This window comes from Plectropomus leopardus, chromosome 14 (genome assembly GCF_008729295.1).
Source record: "Plectropomus leopardus isolate mb chromosome 14, YSFRI_Pleo_2.0, whole genome shotgun sequence".
Taxonomy (NCBI): domain Eukaryota; kingdom Metazoa; phylum Chordata; class Actinopteri; order Perciformes; family Serranidae; genus Plectropomus; species Plectropomus leopardus.
The window spans coordinates 21,055,264-21,072,665 of record NC_056476.1 but is presented as its reverse complement, the minus strand read 5'-3'; the positions used below and the strand labels follow the sequence as shown (position 1 = coordinate 21,072,665).

Genomic DNA, 17,402 nt, shown 5'->3' with positions numbered 1-17,402 from the left:
CAGACACACAGGAGCAAAAGTATTCTAGCTCATTCCACAGTTGAGCAGCAGTTTGCCAGGAAGAAACGTGCTGTGTATACGTAACCATTCAGGAATGTTCAGAGCTACTCATTACTCCTTGTTCTGATACACATCACCTCTTTTTTCCTCTTTAATTCTCTGCACACCAATTATTAGACACTGGCATTGAGTACGCGAGTGTTGGCCTTTGGTGTAACTGAATGTTCCAACAGCTTCAGTAGCTGCTGTTAATCATTCGTCACCACTGTCGTGTCAAATCCTGGCCTTGAATCTTTTGAGTCTGATTTGAATAGTTTCTTCCCATAAACAGCTCTGTCTCTGCCACTGTTATTGACACTGTATGCCTGGTGCTAAAATGATGAGTCATCCTGTATAGTTTGGTGGGGAAACTGTTCCCTGTTTCCCCTTTGTAATCTTGCTCAAGTTCTTAAACGCAGTGAACGGCTCTGCCTGTACCCCATTAGCATTTAAAGTAGACCCACGATTTACATTGCAGAGAAGAGAGCAAGCAAAAGTAGGAAAATGATCAGCTTATATCCTTTGATGTTAAACTGTCAGCTGATCAAAGGGGACCATCGCTGTGAAAAGTGACGTGACATCAGAAATAGCTAAACAGACGGGGATGTTGTTTGTCCTTAAAGCCATCAGCTACTGAGTTATCCTGCATGGAAATGCTATCCTGCTGTAGAGGCAGAGTGTCTGAAGCTGGCCGGTCAGCCTCATTCTGCCAGGCTTGCTGTTTTCTTTTGTGACTGACTGTGCGAGAGATGGAGAAAGAAGGACGCAATGATTCGGCAAAGGTCGCACGTCACAGCCAGACAGTCAGACCATAAACTCAGCTCTCGTTTATTCTGCCCTTCTGCAACATCTATATTTCTTTTCTTGTTGAGAGTGTTGCACATTATTTGTTGTTTGTAGCAGCTTTGTCAAAATGACAAAAAAAATGATTGGCTTGTTTCATCAGCGTGTGGTTGATGTGCGGCTCTGATTAGTGGTTTGTTGCAGATGACACTGACATGAAGGAATGCTACAGTTTAAGAAGTGAGAGATGTAGGCAGACTTACATAAGACTGCAAGTTGGCACTCCTGTCTTTTTTTCTTTCTCTCTGCTGCTTCTTTCCTTTTTCTCTTTTTTTTTCTTGCATGCACATCTACCTACACAGTATGAATATTACAATAATATACACATGGCATTGCTGGAATGCTAATCCCACCTAGCCCCTTCAGTGGGAGATTATCCTCACTTCCCCAGTCATTACTGTACCTCTCAAAAAACATCTCTCCCTGCATGGCACCTCTGCCTTCAATAGCCGCCTTTGTGCCCTCTCTGAACAAACACTATTGCTGAGGCCTCGTTCACTTCCTGGCCTAGATTAGCTAAGGGAATTCGGTATCTGGAGGAAATGAAGTCTGTATTCAACTCATGGCCCTTCTAATTAAAAGTACATGTCGGTAAAGAAGGCTTTTTTTTTTTTTTTTTACTTATGCACAATTCAGTATTTGTGTTTGAAAACTGATCAAATGTAAAGTGTTTTTCAGACCAATAATGGTTGTAGAAATGAAATGAGTTGGTATTTATAAAGGCACTGCATGGGGTGTTTAGAGCTGGCACTGTAGCTGCCCAGGCACATGTAGAACAGAGTGTGTAGGAGGTGTGTGTGGGATAGAGCTGGGCTCTGACTAATGCCTCGCAGCCCATCTATATTCATAGTGAAGGCTGTGAAAACCATCAATGGCCACTCCACCAGCATTAGCAGAGCCATAAATGCAGATGACCTTTTCAGGCGACTGTTATAAAGACAGAGTGTCTATTATTGTGTCTTCCACATGAAGTGTAAACTGTTCTTCTTCAACTATCGTGTGAAAAATGTCTAGAGGTTTTACTTTGCAAAAGAGAACATAATATTGCTAAAAGAGGAGATGTACTGCACTGTACTATTTGTTTGTTATAACCCATGTTTCTTTGTACTGCTGCTTTTTTATATTTCAGACTGAATAAAAATGTATTCTGTGGAGGTGTAAAAAAATAGTGATACGGTGTTATGTTTTGTGATACTGTATAGATTCTCAAAAACAGTGTTTATAGTATACATGCAAATATTTGTGGCAGTGGTTTGTTTTGTATTGTGTTCAAACCCTCGACTGCTTGATAGCTGCGTTGTTACCCATGTGTTTTTGTGTGTCTTTGGGCTGATGATTGTGTGTCTGTGTGCATTTATGTGGCAAGTATGTATACATTTGTGTGGGAGGGAATGCAGCATCTCCTGTGATCACTGCTGGGTCCTTGTGGATGAGTAATTCAGACAGGGTTCAGTCATGAATTTTGATTTCTTGAAAAGCAATGAGTATGTTACGTGAACTATGAAATGCATTGTATTCAGAACCTTACTCACTCAGTAGTAATGATAAAAATATATATTTAAAATGAGTACTGAGGTGCATGTGTTGTGTTTGTTGTTACAGATGGTTTGTGGAGCTCTGACAAGCCAAAGGTGCTGAAACTGGGGGTCCTCCCAGTCAAGGCCATGCTGGCTGTGGAGGAGCACCTCTGGGCCTCATCAGGCGGACAGGTCTTCATCATCAGCACCCTCACACACTGTGTAGAGGTACGTAACCTCCCTCTGTTACTGTTTTATTGCTATTAAATACAATATCTACATCATAAACAGATCGGTTTTGCAAATTGTTGCATGTGTGGTGTAAATTCCCCTTGAAAATGTGCGCGAAAATTGTAAACAGAGGTTTGTATTTAATTATTAGGAATATTTCCAGAGAAGCAATTATGAGTGTAAACTGCAGTCAAAATATAGGGACCTCTAATAGATGAAGTTGCCTTATTTCCTTTTCTGGGATTTTTTATTTCTGTATGCTGGAATATGCATGGTATTCCCTGCGTGTGTGTTCTGGCCTGGTTTCGGGAATGGAAGCACCTGCAGTGGGCCCAGGAATAGCAACGTTCCTGTGACATGCACTCACTAATAATCTGTTTAGCCTCATTAAGCTCATTATGTCAGACCACCTGCCTGTCTCGCTCTCTTTTCCTCACTGAGAACTTAGTTAGTTGGGAGTGCTGACTGTTAGTGAAACAGGAGAGAGAGACAGAGAGGAAGAAGGTACTGTACAGTATAAATGGCAATGGTTAAAATGTGCATAAAACAAAATCCAGGGCGTTGCACTTACATTTCATGATCCCTCATCACCACATTTCACCAGAGCCCTGTGCTGACATACTTGTGAATGGACTCTCCCTAGCCAAATATAACTCCACCTACATGTAAAGCAATGTGTGGTGAGATTATGTAAGCGGTTGCGATGGAAAAAGCCCAGTTTATCGTCCTCCTTGCACTGAGAATTCTAAATGACACTTTATATATATTTAGAATGAGTCTTGTTGACACTAATGATAGACAGGCAAATCAAGAGTTAAAGAAAACTGATTCATAAAGTTGATTTTATTTCATATTTATACACAAGATCTTATCAAACATTGGTAAATACTACCTTACATGTGCTTCCTGTTTTGACTACACTTCAATATAATTTAATTTTGTTCTGAAATATTGACATTGGCCCTGAATAAATATCTTTGGTGCGTTTGGCCCAAAAATCCTCCATTGTTTTATATTCTATGTAGCCTATTGTAGAAATGTGACTCTTGTGATTCCATTTGGATGATAAAGCATAATCACAGTGTCCCAGACATTACAACCACAGACAATGCATGGGCTGCTGTAGTCTAAACAGGCTGAGACAGACTTTCTGTGGGTTGATTGCTTTTCAAATAGTTGTTCTTCAGTTCGTGGTCACAAACAGCCAACACCGCACAGTCAAACATTCACCCTGAAGCCATTGTCATGTTTAGCCTTGGTTTAAAATGTCAATAGCAGCGGTATACACTGCTGTTTGTGCAACAGACAGCATTTTTTTAACATCACTGCTGTCTCATAGGCAGACGGTCACACTGACTGAACCTGCAACAAAAAAGCCACAAAGTTTGAACAACAACCCAGATTAATTAAGATTTAAGACTCCGTGCTAGAATCTCCTGCACCTGAGCTTGTCGAGCAAGCAAACTTTCATCGGGGTTAAGTGCACTGCGAACTTAAATTTGCGTGCTACATAGCTAATTGGCTGGTAATCAGGTAATTAACTGTTAATCAGCGACAGAACAGCATGCAAATACTACCTTTAAATGCTAGTGGGTACTCTTTAATACAGAGTAAGGAGTACCATTTTCAGTTTTTCTGCTAGGAGATTTTTGTTTGTTGTTTAATTTTATTTTTTTTCTCAGGCCATTCTCTAAGGTGTCATGTTGAACTTACAACATGACACCTGCATGTTACTTGCAATTTTACTTCTGTTTTAGTCTAATTACCACTAAAAAGTCCTCAGAGGTCTTTGATTTTACTTTGTGATATTTGACAACATGCTTCATGATTATTACTTTGGTGGTAGACAGCCTGCCACAGGCCAGATTCTTTATTAATGTGCTAAAAGTCCTGTCTCCCTGTCCTGTCTACCCTGTCCAGAGGCAGCTGGAGGCCCATCAGGAAGAGGGCATGGTGGTGTCCCACATGGTGGTGGCTGGGGTGGGAATCTGGATCGCCTTCAGCTCTGGTTCCACTCTGCGCCTTTTCCACACTGAGACTCTGGAGCACCTGCAGGACATAAACATTGCGACACCTGTCCACAATACACTGCCTGGTAAGACATAACTTTCATTTCTAGACTGAGATATTAAGTTTGCCAAATATCAGGAGAACCAGGAATAACCAAGCAGGAACTTCCAAAAATGAAGCTAAAGCAGAAATGGGAAAAACTGCAGTTCCTCTAATGGTCACTTGAAGCTGGTTTCAAAAGCAGGTCAGCCCCCACAGACACTCAGCCTAAAATGCCAAACTTTACACATATTTACAGCCTGTTATAAAAACAGTTGTCATCCCTATAATTTATTTCCTCCTTCATGACAACTGTACAGAGTGTGAATTTTATATAACTCCCTTGACTAAATCTTTTAAAGGCGGAAAGTTACACATAATTATGGGCGTGGCTGCTGTGGGTGTTCATACAGATCCACCTCTCGCTCCAACACAGCACTAACTTCTTGTCCAAATATGGTAACATCTGACTCCAAAAATGCAAATTTTCGATGGCTAAAATGCCAAACTTGAGGCTTTCAAACAGGAGTCCACAAAGTAAAGAGTGAGAGAGTAACTTGGATAAAAAGTCAATCATCCAGGATCAATTTTTCTGTTGATAAACACTTTAATAAATGATTTGACTAGTTTTTAGTTCAGATATTCAAAAGACAGAATTTAGTCAGCTCACATTGTTAGATGAAGGCTAAATGGAAGCTAGATAAAAACAAAACAAAGGAAATCTGGTTGGAATCTTCTCATTCTGTTTCCAGAGTGCCCAGAAATACATCCCCGGAGGTTTAAAATTTTCTAAACAGTAACTGATAACAAAATATACTGCACTGAAGTATTTAGAGCCTTGTGGTTTCACATTCAGTCATGGTGATCCTGTGGTCTTACCACCCTCACCACTTCAACATCCACCGCCTCTCTCAGTTCTGTTCGCCTGCCCTTGAGTGTCAATCAGTAACGTGATCTGAACGCCTGACTGAGATGAAAACCTTTCGCCAAAGTGTCAAAATGTCTAAAGAAGAACTGCAGAGGACATTTGTTCACTTTTATGATGCCAGACCTTGTGGTCATCTCGTCAAACACACTTATTCAGATATAGCCCAGAGTTTGAGGACTGCGATGGAGGTCCCATGACGCCATGTCTTCAAAGTGCTTTCTTACGTGTCAGTAATTAGCTGACATCCGTGTAGGTGCTCATCCAGACAGCTCTTGTTATGGCAGATTTGTCATACTCTCGTCCTCCTTTTGTCCAAACAGTGAATGAGGAACCTCTCATTTTGTCTCTATTCATAGTGCTGTGGAAAGAAAATGCTCGACCTCATCATATCATTTTTAAGAAAACTCTGTGTGCTCTGTCTAAAAAGAAAATCAAGCCCATATTTGAACACTTGTGAAAACAAATGATGGGACATCCTTTTGATAACTGGCCAAAAAGACAACAGGAATTATGACATCACATGGAAATATAGCACATATTTGCAGCTGAGCAACTACTTCAGCTAATGGAGTTCAGTATAAAATAACATTTCTCAGCCATCTGAAACATTAATGGGACCAAAGATCAAGAGCTTGTTTTGGAACTCACTATTATGTTAATAAAATCCATCACTTAAAAAATAGAAATAACACTTTCTCCACTGACAATTAACCTCAACTGATCAGAATGCTGGCACAATATATTAACTGTGATGAGAAACAAATCCAAACCTATCTGAGTTAAAAAGAAAAAGCATTATGCATGTTGCAGGAGTATCTAAAGGTTGACTTTTCTCTTCAAGAGACATGATATAACATTACCAGTGAGTGCAGTAATTCAGATGAGAACAGTGGTTTGTCTTTACTTTGAAGAGCAATTTACTTCACTTGCATCATTCCACTGTAATGACTCACCTTTGATCTCCGACTGCGTAAGACACTGCAGATGTAAATCTGTCATTAACAGGCTGCAGAACAGAGTCAGAGGCGAGACAAATGAGCCATATCCCACCGACAGTTTGATACCAGATGAGTTAAATTGTTCAGGGCAAATATTTGCTTTAGAGGCTCTGAAAACTTGAGAAATTGAACTTGTATATGTATCATACAGTGCAAAGCTGTAGCCATGGAGTCAGCGTTAGAGGGGGACTATATCTGACACTTTTTTAGCAAACTAGTATTTATTTTCACAATTGCGGTTCTAGCTCAAATTGACCTATTGACATTATCGTTACCCTTTATTGCATGTCCTGAAGTGAAGTGTTATTATTGGTAGTGTCAGTGCTGTATGTTGAGAATGTGCACCTATCTGCTATTTGCTATTCTTACAGGTAGCATACAGAAAAAAACCTTTCATGACAATTTTATAACACTTCATAAAAACTGTCACAATTGGGAATGATATAGTCTATGTAACACTCATATTATATTCATTACATATTTTTTAACTTTTTCATATATTAGAAAGTAATGACATAAAGAAATAGCACAGTGTTTACATTGATTGTACCCACAGCAGTGAAGCAACGTCTTCTGCTGGGGTACGGCAACACCACTCGGACAAACAACACACAGAACTGCGGTACACAATAATACTAGAACCAGTAGTAATAATAATGGCATTTTTTTATGTTTATTTATGATTATGATTACATTTGCTAATGATTATCCTTGGATGGCGGTGCCTGGTTTCCTGTTGTAGCACAACAACAAAAAATATTATTTCAATTTTTATCGATGTATTGGTGGGATACATCACCCCTAATATATATTATAATTATTGCCTTGGGACGGTAGGTTGTTTATGACATTGTTCCGTAACACTCTTAGAATTCTTGGATGTGTTCTCCAGCATGGACATTAGTTTTGTTCCTATAGCAATTGTTGTCATCACAATAGATAATATTGTATCACTGTGCGGCAGTGGATTGTGAAACACTTTCCTGCCATGTGCGTTTAAGCCAAACATTGTCGCTGCCAAACCAAATGACAATTAGTGTGACAATTGTCCCAGGCTGAAGTCATCAGAGCTGCTGCTTTGGATCTTGTAATCTGCTGCATTACATCAGCTTGACCCAAAAACACACAGCCTTAAAGGATGATTTTGTTTTTGTTTGTTTTTTTGGTAAGGGACGATTGCTTCTGTTGGTATGAAGGAAGGATTTGTGCAGTCCAATCGCTGCTGCTTTCAATCTCTTTCCCTCCTTGCTGAGTAATGCTGACAGCTGTGGTTTTGTGTGCATTTCCTGAAGCATTCTTTGTAATGTCATCTTGAAGTTTTCTATACATTTTTCAGACAATTGACTCTGCCTTCCTCCTGAAACTGGATTGAACAAGGTTTCGATTTTTAAATGGGACTTTGATCTGGGTTTTGATGACAGCTGTGGTCGAATCTGTATGTGTATTGTGGTTTGTAGTTAATGACTAGCCTGCAGTTGCTCTGTGTGTGATCTCATCTTCAGCATCATTAGCCCAGCTCTGCCCAGACTGCATGCACATCCAGTCTTCAGAGAGACTTCTCTATTATTGCCACAAGGTGCCAATTACATTCGGAAAGGCATCAGAAGTATTTAGCAAATGACTAAAGAGAATGCATGGAGGTGGTATAATATCTGCTAAAGCTTGTTAGCTCTTTTTTATCACGCACTTCTACCACTTCAAGCAGTATTTATTAATCAGCCGAATGTCAGATCTCATGTAATTAGCTTTTGGGAAAGGGTTTTAAATACCACTTAGCTGCTGGAGCAGTGATGGCGGCAGATTCCAATGCTGTGAAGGCTTGAACTGAAACAAAGCACCATCAACTCAGGTTTTTGTATCCATGGCTACAAGTTGTTCGATGTGGTTACAAGCATTGCTGCACTGTAGCAATGCTTCTGTCTGCAGAAAAAAACAAATTTGGTAACAGCACTTGCAATAGCAGAAACACTAAATTTACAAGTTTCCTCAAGGAAATCCCTAATTGAATGTAAAATTAAGAGAGGAGTAACTGCTTTAAGTATCAACACTGACTTAATATTGTGGGAGAATCTCACTGTGATACTCAGAGTTTAGAGCTTTAAGTGGAAGGCCTCTTTGTCAGACAGATGTGAATGATAAAGCAGCCTGTTTTGGGACTTCACTGCCCATATTAGCTAATAGGATCCATGCAACCGCAGAGGAAGCTGGTTCTGGGACAGACCACCAAACATGAAAGCTTTCGCTCTCTGGGCCTCGCTATTAAGAGCTCACTTCCTCTGATAACAGTATTGGGTCCCTGGACTGTCGGTCAGCATGGACATCAAACATTTCTTTTTGCAGTTCAATCACCAACAAGGTTGTGTGCACTGTAAAAATCTGACAAGTTAATTTTACTAAAAAATAATAAGAATAATAATAAAGAAACCGATTGCTAATTATGATTTGATATTACATTATATCAAATAACATTTATTTGAAATTTAGTTTGAAGTTGTTGCAACTTAAAAATAACAAGTTTAATTAAATCAATTGTTTTAAGTTTTAGTAACCTAAGTAAACCTGGTATACTGTGCTATATATTATCTGTATTCTGCTGGTCGCATACTAGTCAATCATATTTGTATTTTCTTAAACATATTTACAAAAGAGAACTCACAGATCTCCTGACTTCATCATTTGTAAAATCCTCTTTGTCATGATCAAGTTCAGTCAGACTAACTTGGTTTACTGAAATTGCTAACACTTAAAAAGAACAAGGTAATTTCACTTTTCATCTTTAAGTTGCAACAACTTCACAAAATTAAGTAAATATAGCTACTTTTCAAGACAATTTAACACATAGAGACATAAATTTTTAGATTTACAGTGATATATACTTGACTTCTTCAAGGCAATCAGTGTCCAAGATATTTTCAAGTACGATCAGCTTGACAGATTCTACAGTGTGGTCGTGATTTGGTTACTTTAATAAAGCAGTTGCATGAAGTCCACCTGTCTGCAACTGTTTCCGGGGTCTGTTTTGATCTGTGTTTTTCCCGAGCGCTGCTGGCTGCTGCTGTGGAACAGAATGAAACCAAAAAATGTGCTGTTTCTGCACAAAGTCTGATGTAATTGGAACTGCCAACCAAACTGTTTGGACAGAAGGGACTGCCTGCAATCGTTGCGTTGGAGTCAGTGAGACGGGCCTTTCATCTGCGATTCTGTGCTCCATTAATGTACATTTACTGAGACACAAGCTAAAAATAATATCAGCTTATTAGAAAACAGCAAGAACTGGCATTGCTCTGATATTTGATATCTGATTCCTGCATATCTATTCCCCAGGAAGTCCACAGTATTAAGGAGGAATATTACATTACAGGTCCTGGTATAATTTTGGCGTGTCCACACAACACACAATCAGGCTCACAATCAGAGACGTGGGGCGTTGTCCTAAGTGTGAATGCCTCTGTAAATGGTGCAGTGTTGAATGCAGGAGGGGCTGCAGGTGGGGTTATCCTTCTCATGTTCATGCATGTTGGAGCAATTCTGCTAACTCCCTTCATTGCGGACAGGAGCTCCTTATCTAAGCGTTAAACAGACAGCGGGCTAATATGCTATAATAGCAGTCATTTTCACTGCAACTCATAGCTGGTGTTTATTAAAGAATCCTACACAGCTCATGTTTTAGAGTAATTTAGAGGTATCAGTAGTTGATTGGGTGGTAATCTCTGCATTGTGCAGTAAAAACAAACTGGGGTTTTTTTGCATTCCAGAATGGACTGCTTAGACATCTTAAAAAAAAGAGATTGGACTGTTGAGTTATTTTATCAAACCTCTCTGGGTCCAGATGAGTCCTACTGAATCTCTTTTCCAAAGCAAAGTAGGACAAGCGCAAAAGATGTAAAAAATAAATAATAAAATAGTCATAAAATAGTCATATTAATGTGATGCAAATCATTGTTAAAATTAAAATTTAATAAAAGAGGGACTATCTTAAAAAGCTCCTAATAAGCACTTCAAAAAAAACAGCAGTCCTCATCAAAGCAGACTGTACCGTGATGATGTCTCAGAGGATGGTGGCGAGCGGGCTGGCTGCTGCGCTGAGGGTCTAGTCTGCCTTTGTCTGCTGCTCTGTGACCTAAATAGGCAGCCACGCATGGCCTGATGGGAGAAAAACATCAGGGGGGTCAGTAAATAACACCTCTAGCTTTTCTTTGTTTGTACGCCACCATTGTTACACACGTCCCGACACTGATAAGACACTTATTTCTGAGTGAACATCCACTCCCTCAGAGGGCACAGACAGGACAGGATTGGATGACATAATGTAGCTGCAATGTGGAAAAGCTCCAGTTAAAACTTGTCTTAGTTTGATCTTCTCCTCTGAAACATTTTAGATCAACATGGATATTAATTTATGATTCCTCGTGATCAGCGAGGCATACAGTGTACAATCATTTCAAAATGAGAGTGACACTTTTAGCCTGCAAAATTAACTGCCTGGCTCACCTAAAAGCTAATGGTGTTTACCTTTTTTAAAGACTTGGCTCAGTTGTTGGTCGGTCAGTCCGCTGCTTGATCCAGATTGAAATATCTCAACAACAATAAGATAGATTTCACTGAAATTGTGTACAGACATACGTGATTCCCAGAGGATGTTGCCTCCTGACTTTGGTGATCCCCTGACTTTTCCTCTAGCCCCACCATGAGAGTGACTTTCTGGTTTTGTCTCGACAACTTTTGGACAATCATGAAATCATCAATCTTACAAACAGTGTACCTCTCATGCTGCTCATTGCGGTTGGCCTCTCCCGACTGTGGACGACGTGTAAACCTGAAAGGCCATATCAGGAGGCCCTGTTTTGTTTGACCATTCTGGGCTACTGTAGAAACGTAGCAGTGCAACATGTCGATCTCCATAAACTAGGGAGCCGCTCCCTATGTAGCTATAAATGACTCATTCTAAGATAAAGAGAACAAACCTATTCCTATTATCAGGTGATTATACACTAAATTAAACATACTTATTGTATTTTATCACATTTCTGCAAATATAAATCTAAATCTAAATCTTACACACTGGACATTATACATGCTCACAGAGCTGTAAACTTGGTTCTCACTGTAATACCTAGAAATACTAGCACCCTGAAGTTTTGTAAGGTTTGTATCACTGGATGAACAAAATGTGAATCTGTTTAGAGAAAATGTGAGCGTGAATTTAGGACCTAGAAGACTTCCAACAGCTGAGCTGAGAAGAATATAGAAAGAGGGCAAAGCTTCCTGCGATTGAGACTGAAAGGGCAATTACTCATATTGTGCTGATCTGAGTTATTTCTAGACTGACTGAATGGCTGATATAGTGTCTTATTGTAATGTTTGGGATTTGCTCCTCCCTCCCGCTGTCGGTTGTCAGGACTAAGTGCAGATCAAAGCTGTGCTCTGGTGGAGGATCAGGTCCAGAGCCGGGCCGTGTTGTCGTTCACTCTGGGTTTATTTTAGTTCACCCTCTGGGTGGGGAACTCCAAATATTATGAAAGAAGGAAGTTAAGCAAGGCCCCCGACCAGCATTATGTGTGTTTCTGCTAACTCTGGGCCCTCATTAGAAGCACATGTGGGCAGGGCCCAGTCTTCAACTGTACCTGCCTGCCTATCTGGCATGATTCCTGGAAGTATGGCCGTATGGCGTGTGTGCCCCATGCAAGGGGTCAGCTCTAGTGAGGGGGGTCAGGCAGAGAGACTGGTAGTAATTTTTCCTAAACCCCAAGAGGATTACTTTGAGGGAGGAAATTCAAGTCAAGCTGTTACAGCAGTAATGACTCATGACAGTCTCGCCTCCCACATAGCAGGACTGAAAAGACTGTTTTTGCACAACTCCAGATTCTTATTACAGTCATAAAAATTGCTGATAAAATTGTCTCACTAGATACCATTTGTTGCACAGCGTATTCCTGACAAAGCTCCTGTGTGAGGACGCTGTGAGATAAGTGCCAAATTCTGCATAATAAGTCACCTAACACACAACAAGCTGTCGGCAAGCCTGGCTTTATTGCCATCCTTACTGAAGCGTGCTTTCAAACTAACAATCGGGGTTTTTACAGTCCAAGGTGGCATCACAGCAATTTTTCTGACCAGGAGGGAAGAGAAAAGGTCAGGTCAGATTGTCCATGTGTAGCCTCCACAGAGGCAAAACTCCTTGCTTAATTACAGCATTACGCTTCACTCATTCTGTTACAAAACACTTTTGTGTTTGTTTGTTTGAGTCAAAGCGGACCATAATGGTGCATTTTTTCTGTGTTCAGACGCTTGAAAAGAGCTGCTTTTATCCAGGCTCCTCTTTACGTTGCCCTGGAGACAAATAACCATTGAACATCGTCGCTGCACAAATACCCCCACTCCTGAAAACATACACCTCCTTCCCTCCCGCGCACCACGCTGTATTCAAGTGGCCCATTAGCTATGCACTTTTCTGATTTTCCAGGATACAAGTGTGTGTGAGCACAACACATCGATGTAAGGTCCAACAGATCATGCTTGACACTGTAAATCACTCAAGGTGGTTGGAGACGTTTGCCAAGAAACGCTCATCGGTCTGTCAGTATTTCAAATTAAATAGCTTTTATGCAAGAATACACTAATGTTATGTTCCTGTTTTTTTTCATAGGGAACCAAAGAGTGTCAGTGAGCAGTCTGCTGGTCTGTCATGGTCTGCTGCTGGTAGGGACCAACCTGGGAGTGACTGTGGCCCTCTCTGTCCCCAGACTGCAGGGGATCCCCAAAGTCACAGGTAACACTGAAATATTACCGTGTCACATATTCAAATGAACAGACATACAGGCATGCATCTAAGAATTACTTTCATCATTTTTTAGTTGTTTTTGAATAATTACTTCAATAATCATAAAGACCATGAAAAACTAGGAGAGAGCTCTTCACAGCCTGTAGAGACCAGGGTGAAATTGGAAACAAGTGAACTGTTTGTTTGTCCAACCAGCAGGTGAAATTATAATATAAAAACAGGGAACATCAGATAATCTTATCTTCACTTCAAGCTACAGTTGGTAACTTTTATGAAAATAACTTTGTGTCATATTTGCAGAAACTATCTATATTCTGAAAGGAACACGTGAGGCAGATAGTCTGTGAAAAAAAATACTGTCCCTCTAACGGCATTTCCTAGAATCGTCCATGCACCACAAACATCCAGTCAGAGCCGAGGAGTCTCTAACACAGCTGTCAACTGTGTCAGTCACTGTATTTTAGTGCCCTGTTTAGCTGTAAAATGAGAAAGTTTGTAACCTGGCCGCCATGTTGGATAAAGTCAGCCAGCACACAGGTTCTCATTTTACTGCCAAACAGTGCACTTAAATATGTTTGAGAAAACATTTGAGGTGAGAAATAGGCAATGCAGTAACAGAATCTTTATTCATATTTGATCAAAGCTGCCTAGTTGGACAGTTTGCAGTTCAGGAGCAGCGATTGACACGATTGACAGCTGCATTAGTGACTCCTCAGCTCTGGTTGGCTGTTTTGTTTTTTTTTTGTTCATGTGCCATAATGCCATTTGAAGCGCTACATAGCAATAGAGTAGACAGAGGAATATGATTTCGTGCCATGTGCCAGTAACAGTTTCAGCTAGTATGAAAAACCTTCTTTTTAATAAAGACTGCCAGCTATAGCTTTAACTCTCATGGCTGGTAAAAAAAATGCAGCAAGTTAAACATTAAAAAGTTTTGGAGAAAGTTACTTTCAATGATCAGATATGCGTACAGGTATTGCACAACCACAAATGTATAATGAAGAGTGTAAAACATCCTGGGTGAATATTAAAGAGGCTGTCCCTGCTGTCAGGTCGGGGCATGGTGTCCTTACACGCTCACAACGGTCCTGTCAAGTTTCTTAGCGTGGCTGCTGCAGTGTGTAACCGGCCCTCTGGCTCGCCATCCCCCAACTCCTCCACCTCGGTCCAGCCAGCAGAGACAGATGACGGGGAAAACACCCAACCTCCCTCAGATTCAGCCCCTCAGGGACGAGCTGTGTGGTTGGGAGAGGCGGGCTGCACCAGCATGGCTCTCCAGGACTCGCTGTCCTCCTCGTCCTGTGGCTCCCTAGCACCATCCCAGGGCTCCTTGGAGCACGGGCCAGAGGACGGAGCCCTTTATGACATGCTCCATGACCCGGCCCATCACCAGAGGGGCCGCAGGTCCAGTAAGGTGGATGTCAGCTCTTTGCTGGTGGTGTCTGGTGGTTTGGGTCACCGCAGGGTCAGCAAAAAGACCAAACAGTCTCGCCATGAGGACATGACCTCCACCATCATGATCTGGCAGATCCCCTTACTCAACATGTGACACCAGTAGCACCACGGTAGGGTGGACTTTTTTTTTTTTTTAATCAATAACCAGAAGTAGATTTAACCCTTTGAAAGCTGAGCAAATTGGCATGGAAAGAAGATGATGAGCAAGTAAAGAAGAAATGACCCAAAATCAGTCATTTTAAGGTAGTTAAAAGTAACAAGAAAATTACCTGAAAATTAGTTTTAAAAAAATAATTATATAATATATAATATATAATATATAATATATAATAAAGGACCTGTAGAAAGTCCTTAAAAACTAAAATATTTTGTAACAACAATGTAAAATATTTAATCATGATTATAATATCATTGTTTGATATCACTAGACATTTTTCCCTAGCTTTTTATAAATGCTTTTTGAAAGAAAAGAAATAAACTGGTAAATAAAGAATAAACAAAAAAAGATATGGATACAATGATCATAGTAATAATAATTAATCTACTAATTTGTAAAACATTTACTACCAAGTTGCTCATTGCCTTTTTCCCATGTTTCTGAAAGAAAACGCACCAATATGCTCAGCCTTAAAAGGTTTAAAATGCTTGTGAAAGGTGTCTGAAAGCAGCACAAGGAAAGCGATGTCCCTCCGAGTTTCAAAGAGTCAGTTGCTTACGTATATAAGGATCTTACCTATATTCTCTTTCTCTTTTCAGGTTAAAACAGAAGTGCTGCATTCAACTCTCACAAAGGTCCTAAGAGAATTTTTGGGATCAATCAAAACTGAAACCAGAAGTGCATCAACCACTCCACACTACTCCTGACAGTGTTTTTAATGATGTCTCCCACCATTTAAACGAAGAAAAGATCAATATAACCACTCAATCATGATGCTTGGCAGAGCAAACGGCGCCCCAGAGGCCAGTCACAGGATGAACTGTACTTGTTAAGGATTGTTTGAAAACACTGAAAGGTCTTTATTTTCACCCTCTGACAAAGTTGCTTGTTGTTCTGTAACATGGCTAATACATTACTCTCCAGTGTTTGACTGTATAGGACTGCAGTATTCAAATCAGTGTTGAAAACAAATGAGACTTGTCCTGCTTGAGAGGCGCGTAAGGTAACGATGGGGCTTTGAATCTGTTACATAAAGGTTTTATTGAGATCAGGATTAGGTTTTGGCCAGATCTTAGTTCATCTGTCCAGGCCAGAGTTGTAAATATGAAGTATGACAACTCAGGATTACATGTGAATGAGTTTCAGAGAGAGGATCTGTGTTTGGAATCAAATCATTTTGCTATCGGACCAGCTCGGTGCTGCTACCATTCTGTAAACAGAGAAAAGGGATAGAAAAGGTGAAATATTGATGACTGAATTAGTTTGAGAAGGCTTGATGAGAATCCCTGGCTGGCCAGGTTTCTATTCATAAAGGGATGAAAGAGTCGTTATCAACAGGAGAGATTTTTTCCCCCCAATACATCTTTTTGGCTCACATAAGGATATTTAAAAAACAAAAAAAGAAAGAAAAAAAGCTTTATACTTTTGTCACGATTTGTATGTACTTCTGTTATTTCTATTAACAAAACCATAAACTGTTTCATTGAGCAACCTTGTGCTTTTTCACTGGAATATTCTGTTATTATGCCTCCTCACTGGTGACGGCCATGGCTGGAGGCATTATGTTTTCGGGTTGTCCGTCTGTCCCATACGTCCGTCCATATGTCCGTCCATATGTCAGTCTCATTCTCGTGAGGGAATGTTTACAAATTTGGACGTAACGATGAACTGATTTGACTTTGGTGGTCAAAGGTCTTGACCTTGGATCTATCTAATTCTCTTGAATGTGATATCTTAAGAAAACCTAGAGAGAGTTTCCCTAAATTTGGCACAAACGTCCACTGCGACTCAAGAATGAACTGATTAGAATTTGTCAAAGGTCACCATCGCCTGGGGTGTCTGTCTGTCGGGCATCCCATGTACAAAGGCTGTGAGTTTGCTTCTAGCTCATGGTACTTTGCTGCATGGCATCCCCGCTCTGTCCCATCAAATAAAGGTTGAAAAAAACAATAATCTTTAAAAAAAAAAGGTCACAGTGACCTCACAAAAACATAATTTGGGCTCAAGAAATGATACACTAATCATGGCAAAATTTCAGTCAAATGTCTAATAGGGTATATTAAATTCATATCCCAAAGGTCAACGTCACTATGACGTTATGTTCTGCAAAAACCCTTTCCTAGCCATTATTCAACGTTGTATCTCAGAAACAGAAGGGGTGACATTTGGCCAGATACTGAATTGACACTAATTTCCTCCTGGAAACTATACTGCTCTTCTGTGCTGCCGGGGGGAAAGATGTGTGTGAATCATCATGTTTTCACAGAAATGGATGTAAACTGTAACAGCAACTTGACTGGCGTGTGAAGGCATACAACTGCGAAGCTGTAATTCTAGTTTTAACCTGTTTTCTTTTAGTGGTTTTACTGAATTGATGACTCTCTTTTTGGGAAATCTGCATGAA

General features: G+C 40.2%; 1 protein-coding gene across 2 annotated transcripts in view; it reads left to right on the top strand.

The window, feature by feature from the left end:
- The window catches only part of arhgef10 (Rho guanine nucleotide exchange factor (GEF) 10), a 60,213-nt gene extending 43,723 nt beyond the window's left edge, over window positions 1-16,490 (top strand). For both annotated transcript variants that reach the window (XM_042500645.1, XM_042500644.1), the window contains 5 exons: window positions 2,485-2,627; window positions 4,551-4,725; window positions 13,252-13,374; window positions 14,439-14,951; window positions 15,598-16,490. In XM_042500645.1, coding sequence (XP_042356579.1) covers window positions 2,485-2,627; window positions 4,551-4,725; window positions 13,252-13,374; window positions 14,439-14,935 — 938 coding nt within the window. In that variant the 3' untranslated portion in view covers window positions 14,936-14,951; window positions 15,598-16,490. The remainder of the gene's footprint in view (window positions 1-2,484; window positions 2,628-4,550; window positions 4,726-13,251; window positions 13,375-14,438; window positions 14,952-15,597) is intronic.
- The last annotated feature ends 912 nt before the right edge of the window (window positions 16,491-17,402 follow it).